Consider the following 10,890-nt stretch of genomic DNA (forward strand, 5'->3'; position numbering starts at 1 on the left):
ATGTCTGTATTCCCAGCACTTTGGGAGGCTGAGATGGGCAGATCTCGTGACCCCAGGAGTTCAAGACCAGCTTAGGCAATATAAGGAGACCCCGTCTCTACAAAAAATAAAGAAATTAGCCTGGTGTGGTGGCATGTACCTGTAGTTCCAGCTATTTGGTGGGAGTTCGGTGGGGGAAGGATTACTTGAGCCCAGAGGTTGTGACTGCAGTGAGCTGTGGTCATGCCACTGCACTCCAGCCTGGGCAACAAAGCGAGACCCTGTCTTCAAAAAAAGAATCACAAGGAGAGATTTCATTGGAGTTTAACAGTAAATGTATTTGTGTCCTTTCTGCCTAATTCCAAGAGCCCTCTTGCACTTGTTGAGGAAAAAAAAAAAACCTTCTGATGGTTGGTTGATTTCTGTTTCAGGTGTGTGAATATCCCGATGGGACCAAGTCTTTGAAACTGGGAGACTTTGGGCTTGCTACTGTGGTAGAAGGCCCTTTATACACAGTCTGTGGCACACCCACTTACGTGGCTCCAGAAATCATTGCTGAAACTGGGTAAGACTTCTGGTGGCCCTGGTTAGTCCTTTAACTTTGGTGAGAAAGGTCTGTTTTTGTTGCTGTTGCTGCTTCTGTATACAGTTCGTGAGAAAGGTCTGTTTTGTTGCTGCTGCTGCTGCTTGTGTATACAGTGCCTCCTGTGAAGGTGGAGAATGGAAAGAAGAGAGTTGCCTGCACCATGATTTTGACCTCAGGAAGCAGACTTTATGCTTACCTGATCAGAGCCCTGGCCTGGACTTGTGTCCCAAGGCCACTCTTGAGAATATGGCAGTAGTCACCAAGACTGTGGTTAGGTTGGCAGAAACAGATGTCTTTTTCTTTTCTTTTCTTTTTTTTTTTTTTTTTTTTTTTAATTATACTTTAAGTTCTAGGGTACATGTGCATAACGTGCAGGTTTGTTACATATGTATACTTATGCCATGTTGGTGTGCTGCACCCATCAACTCGTCAGCACCCATCAATTCATCATTTATATCTTGTATAACTCCCCAATGCAAGCCCTCCCTCCTCCCCCCCCGCCTCCCCATGATAGGCCCCAGTGCGTGATGTTCCCCTTCCCGAGTCCAAGTGATCTCATTGTTCAGTTCCCACCTATGAGTGAGAACATGCGGTGTTTGGTTTTCTCTTCTTGTGATAGTTTGCTAAGAATGATGGTTTCCAGCTGCATCCATGTCCCTACAAAGGACGCAAACTCATCCTTTTTTATGGCTGCATAGTACTCCATGGTGTATATGTGCCACATTTTCTTAATCCAGTCTGTCACAGATGGACATTTGGGTTGATTCCAAGTCTTTGCTATTGTGAATAGTGCCGCAATAAACATACGTGTACATGTGTCTTTGTAGTAGAATAATTTATAATCCTTTGGGTATATACCCAGTAGTGGGATGGCTGGGTCATATGGTACACCTAGTTCTAGATCCTTGAGGAATTGCCATACTGTTTTCCATAATGGTTGAACTAGTTTACAATCCCACCAACAGTGTAAAAGTGTTCCTATTTCTCCACATCCTCTCCAACACCTGTTGTTTCCTGACTTCTTAATGATTGCCATTCTAACTGGTGTGAGATGGTATCTCATTGTGGTTTTGATTTGCATTTCTCTGATGGCGAGTGATGATGAGCATTTTTTCATGTGTCTGTAGGCTGTATGAATATCTTCTTTTGAGAAATGTCTGTTCATATCCTTTCCCCAATTTTTAATGGGGTTGTTTGTTTTTTTCTCGTATATTTGTTTGAGTTCTTTGTAGATTCTGGATATTAGCCCTTTGTCAGATGAGTAGGTTGCAAAAATTTTCTCCCATTCTGTAGGTTGCCTGTTCACTCTGATGGTAGTTTCTTTTGCTGTGCAAAAGCTCTTTAGTTTATGGGGAAAGGATTCCCTATTTAATAAATGGTGCTGGGAAAATTGGCTAGCCATAAGTAGAAAGCTGAAACTGGATCCTTTCCTTACCCCTTATACGAAGATTAATTCAAGATGGATTAGAGACTTAAATGTTAGACCTAATACCATAAAAACCCTAGAAGAAAATCTAGGTAGTACCATTCAGGACATAGGCATGGGCAAGGACTTCATGTCTAAAACACCAAAAGCAACGGCAGCAAAAACAGATGTCTTTTTCTAAAGGGTGATTCATTCATCTCTATGTGAAATGAAATGAATAACACCAAAATAATCCTTTTCCCAACAATTAAAGGCAATACTCCAGTACCATGGAAGGTTCTTGGGAGTCATCATTTCTCTCCCCCTCACCCACTTTGTTTTCCTAGCTATGGCCTGAAGGTGGACATTTGGGCAGCTGGCGTGATCACATACATACTTCTCTGTGGATTCCCACCATTCCGAAGGTAGGTGGCCTTTTGGGCGACTGTATTTGAATTGCAAATACTCTCCCTTGGGTCCAGAAGCAGACACTTTGCTCCTGGCAGTCAGGACTGTTTGGTCACTAAAAATGCCAGTTAAAAATTACATAAAAAACCTTTCACTTTTTAATGTACAGCCTATTAATGTGTATTCTCATTAGCATACTTTGGATGTGAGGTGAAGACCTTTGCTTTGTGTTTGGTTGGTCCTCTGAGTTTTCAGTGTTCATTCTTTCATAAAAATAAACCCATAATACGGTGTCTACCATGTCCAATTTCTCCATTTTTTCAAATAACAGCAAAATTTAAAGAGCCTTGTGAAGCAGTCCGAATCCTTCCAGGTATGTTGTCTTCCAGTTCTTCATAGTGATCTCTCACAATTATAATTGAGAGCAATTTTTATATCTTTCTATAGCATTCAACTTTGTTCTCATAGAAACAATTTCTGTTTCTTCTTAAAATTCATTTTATTGGTTCACGTGACATTTAATTAAGAATAGAATTACAAACACTTGTGGTATAAATAGGCCTGGGAATACACAGACTGACTGAGTCTTGGTAACCATTTGCTTCACCTGGTGGAAGCAGAGATGGCCCCTGACAATGGTCAGGGTGTGTGAGCAGGGCACAGAGCACACTCTTTGGCCCGGCAGTCTTTGCACAGGGGTGAGTGAGGGGCTTCAGCCACAGCTCTTTTGATGAGTTTCATCTTCCCCTCTGGAGCAAATGAATTACTCTGAAGCAGAAGTTCATCTAACCATGCATGTTCTGTTTTCTTCTGAGTTTTCTTGACCTCTTTTAACTTTAATCTCTTCTTTTGTTCATTTTGTAACTCTCTAATGAGTAGCTACTGTGTACCAAGCATGATTTTAAGTGCTAGGAATACAGTGGTGAACAAAACCTGAGGTCGTGGTTTCCCTTAGTTTATTTGACTAGCCATGACAAAATGCCATACACAGTGTGGCTTATAAATACCAGAAAATTCATCCTTCCAGTTCTGGAGGTTGAGAATTCCAAGATCAAGGTACTACAGATTTGGTGACTGTTCAGGGCCCACTTCCTGGTTCATAGAGAGCCGTCTCATCACCCTAACCACATACGGTGGAAAGGACAAGGGAATCTCTAGGGTCTTTTGTAAGGGCACTAATCCTATTCATGAGAGCTCCACCCTTAACAATAGCATGGCTGCCCAAAGGTCCCATGTCCTACTACCATCACAGTGGGGATTAGGTTTCAGCATGGGAATTCTGGGGAGATATGAACATTTAGTCTATGGCATGGTGTTGTAGTGTTGTTCTGGGTCAGTAAGTGAAAAATGGTTTTATCTTCTTTTCCCTCCAACATTTTATTATGAAAACTTTCGAACATACAGAAAAGTTGAAAGGATTATCTTTTTAACATTCTCAGTTTTTCCATTGAGTTGAACAATTTTCTAATTGGCATTGCAGTAAACATAAGACTGACAGATGTTAGTCTCTACTTTTGAAAGCCTTATGCTATAGATGAAGACACACCTCACAAGACTATTGATCAAAGAGAATAAGCAGAGCATGAGGGAGTGCTTAGTTCAGGGATATCACAAGGATGTAGCATTAATGAAAGATGTAGCATTTGAGTGAGACCTTTGTGGTATTAGTGGAGTTTTTATAGGTGGAAAGATATTTTCATCTGGCCGTCAACATCATGGTCTTCCACCAAAGTCGTTGACTAGGTGGTTTACACAGACTGTAGAATTACTGCACGTTTCAGTTAGCTTTTGCTGAGTAACAAACTACCCCTGAAGTTAGGAGTATGAAACAATTGCATGGATCAGTTGAGTGAATCTTCTGAGCTGGCTGGCTCAGTGGGGGCTTGATGGTCTAGGATGGCCCCACTTGCACGCCTGGTAGGTGGCTCAGTGTCCACTGGGACAAGAGAGATGACTTGGCCCTGTGCTTTCATCATGCAAGGACTGTCCTGGGCTTCCATGAGAGTGGATGCAGGATTCCCCAGCAGCCAGAAACAGGGCAAGTTCTACTCCCCGAGAACTTCCTCAGTCTCTGCTCACCTCACACTTGGTGTGCCATTAAGCAAATCAAGTCAAACTCAGAGTAAATGTGGGAGAAAATGAGCTAAGTACATAGTGGGAAGGGAATAGTTCGTGGCCATTTTTACAGTCACACCAGGCCTTGGCTGGGCTCAGTGATGTCATGTTTCGGGAGTTGGTCAAGTGGAGAAGGGGAATGCATCTTGATGACAGGTGATCCTGGGCCAGTTACAGCGGAGTTCCCTTCCCTGGCTAACCCAAGCTGGGATCAGCTGGGAAAGGGTCTTCGGGGATAAGTTTGAGGACTGTGTGCTCACAACTCCCTCTAGTGTTTCCAGTTGCCGGTGCAGCCTGAGAGTTTTTTCTTTTCACTGCTTTTTACTTTTTAACAAAAGTGAGACTCAAATTGAACAGGATGTATTTATCATGGATTGATACTGAATGGGGAGCAGCTTTTTTGTGGGGTCTAGAGATAAGTTTGGCTAATCAAAAGCAGTAAAGCTACGTTCTGAAGGCTGCTGCCCTTATGTGCTGCCTTCAGAAGCAGGTCATAGACCTCCAGGTAGCTTTTAAAAATTAAGACAATGCTTTCCCTCTTTTATATCATATTGTGATGAAAGAGAATCTGTAATGTTAAAAACGTGTTACCGAAGTGTCTTCATGGCATACAGCGACATTCTGGGTAGATTTTATAACCTACTATAATATAGAAATGTATGTCATAAATTACAGAAATGGTATATGGTAAATAAATTTGGTATAAAATAGATTGTCTACATTTGTACTTAAAAGTCCTTCAAATATTTCAAAATAGTTTGTTTTATACAAAAGACAACTTTAACCCAAAACATTTAAACTAAAATTGTTATTTGGAATTTACAGTTTTAGCTTCTCTGACTGTAGCATCTTTCATTCTTTCTCTAGTCTTTTTTTTTTTTTTCCTTTTCTTTTTTATAGGCAGGATCTTGCTCTGTCACCCAGGCTGGAGTGCAGCGGTGTGATCACAGCCTACTCCAGCTCAAGGAATCCTCCCACCTCAACCTCCCAAGTAGCTGGGACTACAAGCACACACCACCATGCCCAGCTTTTTTTTTTTTTTTTGTAGAGAGAGGGTCTCATTTTGTTGCCCAGTCTGTAACTTTTATTTTGTAACCTTTTTAATTTATTTTTTAAGAGACAGGGTCTCTGTTGACCAGGCTGGAGTGTAGTACGATCATAGTTCACTGCAGTCTCCAACTCCTGGCTCAAGCAGTCCTCCTCCCTCAGCCTCCTGAGTAGCTGAGACCACATTGCATTGTTGCCCAGGCTAGTCGTGAACTCCTAGCCTCAGGCAGTCCTCCCACCGCAGCCTGTGAAAGTGTTGAGATTATAGGTGTGAGCCAGTGTGCCTGGACTATCTTCCTCTAGTCTTTTTCAACATCAGATTCATCATTACCGAGAAGGAGACTGGTTTTTCAGAGGCACCCAGAATTTTAGTTGTTGCCTAAGCAAGTCTGCTCTTAGGGTCACTGACAAAAAGTATCATTTGTATGACTATACTGAAGTTTTTGTTTCTCTTGAAACACGCGCAAAATGCTCTAAGTGGAACGTTTGAACATCATTTGGGAAATAGCTTACAACATTTTCAGGTTTACCTTCTCTGAATTTTAATGCTTTGTCATTGAAAAGAGAGCGTGTGCACAAACTCTCTTGTTGTTTTTCAAGTTTTTCTTAATGGACATTTTTAGACTTAACAGCACCTTGGTCCAAAGGCTATATTGTTTTAGAATTTTAAAGTGCCCTGAAGGATCTCAGCCACATTGCGGAGTATCAGTGTGATACCGAATCCAGTGTGGATTTAATCAGAACAGCTTTTCTTACATGACTGCTAAGAAAGATAAATTAACTTTCTGTTTTTCTAGTGCAGGGCAGGCCCCAACTGTCAAAGCCCTTGCAACTCACAGTGGATACTTCGGGGTCTCATTCTCATTGCTGAGACACCCTGTGGTTTTGTTTGTTGACTCAGGGTATTTTGCCAAGAACCAGCTGCTATAAATGACTGCTGTGCACACACTTCCAGCTTTTTTAGCTATTTATTAACAAAAGCTATATGGATTAACAAAATATAAGATATTTGAGATTCTAGAAAAAATAAGGGAGAGGTGAGTGGAACCATAGGTAAGGATGACTAAAAAGAACGATTGTGGCAATAGCTCATTTTAAATATCTTTTTCTAACATCATATGTTGGAGCCCTCTGGTTTTCTGAATTTTTCCACTAAATCTAATAATCTTAGATGTATTCTGTACTCACTTTGAAGGAGCAGTAAGCTGAGCTCACTCAGCAGGGAAATAACAGTGAAAAGGAAAGAAAACATGCTGACACTAAGAAACCTGTGGGCATTCACAGGAAATGGCTCTTTGGGACAGTAGTGGGAATGTCTTTCTCTTGCCTGGCCCAGTTATCTGTCCTGACTTTTGCTCCTCAGTGTGCCTCTTCACCAAACTCCATGGACCAATGGGTGTCCATTCAGCTGCGCTTGCTCTTAAATGTCATGAATATTTACAAAGCTCAGAAACTCTTTTGTTTGTTTGTTGTTTGTTTTTTTTTGTTTGTTTGTTTATTTTGTTTTTTTGAGACAGAGTCTTGCTCTGTCACCCAGGCTGGAGTGCAGTGGTGCAATCTCAGCTCACTGCAGCCTCCACCTCCTAGGTTCAAGGGATTCTCCTGCCCCAGCCTCCGGAGGAGCTGGGATTACAGGTGTGTACCACCATGCCCGGCTGATTTTTTTTTTTTTTTTGTATTTTTAGTAGAGACAGGGTTTCACCATGTTGGTCAGGCTGGTCTCAAACTCGTGACCTCAGGTGATCCACCTACCTCGGCCTCCCAGAGTGTTGGGATTACAGGCATGAGCCACCACACCCAGCCAACTCTACTCTTTTTAATAGAGCAGGAAGGAGGGAACCCTGTCATCACTACAGCCCTAGAATTTGTGTCTAGACGCTGTGCTGAATGATCTGTTTCTCAGGACACCACGCTTGCCCTTGTTCCCCTTTGATGGGGTTGGTAGCAAAACCCCAAAGGCTGGGTGAAGAAATTCCAAGAAATGTTTGCACACTTGCCGGGTAATACTTAACTTGCACTCCTGGATTTTGATGTTGACTCCAACAGGCCATTCTGAGCTTTCTCATGGGTCCTTGTAATGGCCTGGAAAGCTAATGATGCTGTTCCTCACTCTAGCCATCGATGCACCCACCAAGTGAGGGGGCTCTGGAGGTTAAGTTATTTGGGAGGTTGGGGACATCTTTCCCAGTGGTGTTTCCACATTTCCATGACATCATTCATGAGAAGTCAGGTCAGCCTGTATTCATCAGGCACTGACTGTGTAGTGCGCCTCCGAGGGTGGGACGGTCAGGTGCAGGTGGGAGGGATGCCCCTGTGAGCCACTGGCATGGGTTTGCCTCAGCCTGTGCCATTCTGCCTGGCATTTTGGGTTGGCCCTTCCTCTCAGACTGAGTTTAAAGTCAGTTTCCAACAGTGAACTAATTATTTCATGAATGTTCTATCCAGATCCTGAACTCCTTATAACTTTTTCATATGTTGGCTGTTCCACTGATCTTTGGCTATTAAAGTGGAAAGAAGAAGGGAAAGGAGATCGGACTCAGATTTTCTGCCTTTCCTTTCTTGTTGCCATGATAGTTTTGAGGGCAGATGCTGATGTTTTTTTTTTTCCTGAAATGAGGATTTCCATTATTTGTGGATTGCAATATTTTCTTGAGTGTGTGTGTGTGTGGGGGCGGGGGGGGGGTAAATATACATAACAAAATAAATCATTCTCACCATTTTTAAGTGTACAGTTGAGTACCACTAAATACATTCACATTGTGTGCAAGAATCACCACCGTCCCTTTCCAGAACTTTTCCATCTTCCCAAACTGAAACTCTGCGTTCGTTAAGCAAATGTTTGAGTTGTTGTCTCTGTCTCTTTAATTCCTCAGCCTATGGAAATGTTCTTTGGCTCATTGTCTAAAAGGAAAAGTTCTGTCATTACAAATGGAATTGAGATACATAATTGAGATATGGAATGCCCAGGTCAAAGCCAGAGACTGGACTCCTTTCCCCACTCTTCCCGTGAGCATTTTGTTGAAAAACTCTCTGGTGACTTTGACTTTTTCTTCCATTTCTTTGTCACTGGCTTAGCGAGAACAATCTCCAGGAAGATCTCTTTGACCAGATCTTGGCTGGGAAGCTGGAATTTCCGGCCCCCTACTGGGACAACATCACGGACTCTGCCAAGGTACCCTCCAGGCCTGTTTCTGTGGGTTGTATTACGTTGTGGGGGTCCTCACCCATTCCACAGGGCTGTAGCTACTCTTGGTATTGCATTGCAGAAAGTTCCTTGGCTTTTATTGTGTGGTTGTTCTTTTAAGTTCATCCTATGGTATGGTCTCTGAAGTTCTTGGCAAAATTCTTAAAGTTGGACTGGCCATCTTTCCGGTTTCCCTCCATCCTCTTGTGCTCCTCTAAGCTCTAACATCCATTATTTCATTTACTTGAGAAATATGTATTGGGCACCCATCGGGATACAGGGATGAACTGCAGAACACACGGAATTGCCAAAAGGAGAAATACCGCAGTTTTAGACTGTGGAATAATAATGACCAGAACTCTTAGGTGAGAACATCTTAGTTTTAGTGGACTCAGGAGAGACCGTCTCTTTTGCACTGCTTGTATGGCATTAGGAAGAGCAGTGTAATCACGTTTAGGTTTGAATCAGCTAGCAGCTGTGCTGGCTCTTCTTGAGTGCTTGCTACAAACTCAGATTTCTATATTTATGCTGGAATTACCTTCTTTGTGATATTGAATTATCTCTTCTCTGTGGTCTTACTTGGTTTATTTGTTTGTAGGAATTAATCAGTCAAATGCTTCAGGTAAATGTTGAAGCTCGGTGTACCGCGGGACAAATCCTGAGTCAACCCTGGGTGTCAGTAAGTACCCACATTCCCAGGGAATGGGCCATCACTGTGCTCTGTGGCAACAGCACGGTTTCCTCACTGTGACGTTACACATGCACATGTTATGCATCCAAGCTCCACGGTAGATAGAATGTCTGTCTTTCCCATTGAGCAAGTAGCATGAAGATGGCTCCCCAAGAAAGCAGTTGGCACCAGGGTCTCAGTCTTAGACCCTGCCCCGCGAGTCACCTGGGCAAGTGACTGTCCCTTTCTTGGCCCCAGTTTCCTTATCTGCAAAATGGAATTGGCCACAGTGCTCTTTTAGGAGGCTCTTCTCTCTCGTCTTTTGTGGTTCCAGGGTTTGAGTTCCAGGTTTGCCCTGGAGATGAGCCTGTTTCAGACTCTGATCTCTCTGCCTTCAGGGCACGTGCTTTCAGGAGACCTCCTGCTGTTGATGGGGAGGCTGAGACGTGGTCCCTTCAGAGCTGGGTTGAGACATGTGATTATTGACTAGAGTTCCCTCCCAGAGGCTCAGGTGGTCTGGGAGGGAAACACAATCCAATAAATGGGGACTGTGGGAATTACATTTCTCCCATTTCCCTCATTTCTGGGAGGCTCCAGGAGAGTGAAGTTAGTTTAGTTAGCCCAGGGCTTTGGTTGACTCGCGTTGGGGAGCTCCCTGTGCACCTCCCACTGCCCCCACCCACTCGCCATCCAGGTGCAGTCTCTCTGGACCCTGCTTGCTGCTCTCTTGGGCTAAATGATGTGGCTCTTGGACCAAGTAGCTAAGATGCCACATTTTTTCTGGTTTTTTATAAGCAATAAAGACTAGCAACTAAATGAATTCTTGATTAAAGTGAATAACAATTACCTTTGATGCTTCCATGGGAGGGATCATACTAAATCGTGTGCCTTGGGTGAGGTCTCAGTAGCCTGAGTGTGTCCTGCTTTGTGTCCCGGGAGACCTGTGCCCTCTCCTGGGCCTGAGGGGCAAGGGAATGTGTGGGGTCTTCTGAGGGCGTGGGACTACTGAATAACAATAGTTGTTTTGAAAGATCATTGTTTCCCTAATTCTGTGACTAAGAGGGGCCCATTTAGGAAGAGGTCAGGAGGGTGGGGCCGGGAGGGAGACTCTTAAGGAAAAGACAGCTGAAACGGGGGGATGGAAAAAGCATTGTATTTGATTCTTTTCTTTCCTGTAGGATGATGCCCAGGAGAACATGCAAGCTGAGGTAACAGGTAAACTAAAACAGCACTTTAATAATGCGCTCCCCAAACAGAACAGCACTACCACCGGGGTCTCCGTCATCATGGTGAGTGGAAGGTGGCAGCATCTGGCCTGTCTGTGGAGCCGGCCTTGAAGTTTTTGAATTAGATAGCCGGGAGCTGCCCTCACATGGAAGTTGGTGCCTTCCATGGTCCTATTTCATACGAAGATTGGCTTGGCATGTGGAGGGCACTCGTCTGGCAACTCCCCGGCTTGGGGCACTATGTGGAGGGGCTTGTGCAGGGACCAACAG

At 43.6% G+C, this 10,890-nt stretch overlaps 1 protein-coding gene across 3 annotated transcripts in view; it reads left to right on the forward strand.

Moving 5' to 3' along the window:
• Positions 1–10,746, forward strand: part of LOC104669530 (serine/threonine-protein kinase DCLK2) — a 172,289-nt gene extending 161,543 nt beyond the window's left edge. For 2 of the 3 annotated variants that reach the window (XM_030913615.1, XM_030913610.1), the window contains exons 11-15: positions 411–544; positions 2,318–2,395; positions 8,616–8,712; positions 9,323–9,403; positions 10,573–10,746. In XM_030913615.1, the coding sequence (XP_030769475.1) occupies positions 411–544; positions 2,318–2,395; positions 8,616–8,712; positions 9,323–9,403; positions 10,573–10,731 (549 nt within the window). In that variant the 3' untranslated portion in view covers positions 10,732–10,746. Of the gene's footprint in view, positions 1–410; positions 545–2,317; positions 2,400–8,615; positions 8,713–9,322; positions 9,404–10,572 lie in introns of those variants that run through there. The other variant, XM_030913599.1, reaches the window with a different exon arrangement.
• The last annotated feature ends 144 nt before the right edge of the window (positions 10,747–10,890 follow it).

Source organism: Rhinopithecus roxellana, chromosome 2 (assembly GCF_007565055.1).
Source record: "Rhinopithecus roxellana isolate Shanxi Qingling chromosome 2, ASM756505v1, whole genome shotgun sequence".
Classification (NCBI taxonomy): domain Eukaryota; kingdom Metazoa; phylum Chordata; class Mammalia; order Primates; family Cercopithecidae; genus Rhinopithecus; species Rhinopithecus roxellana.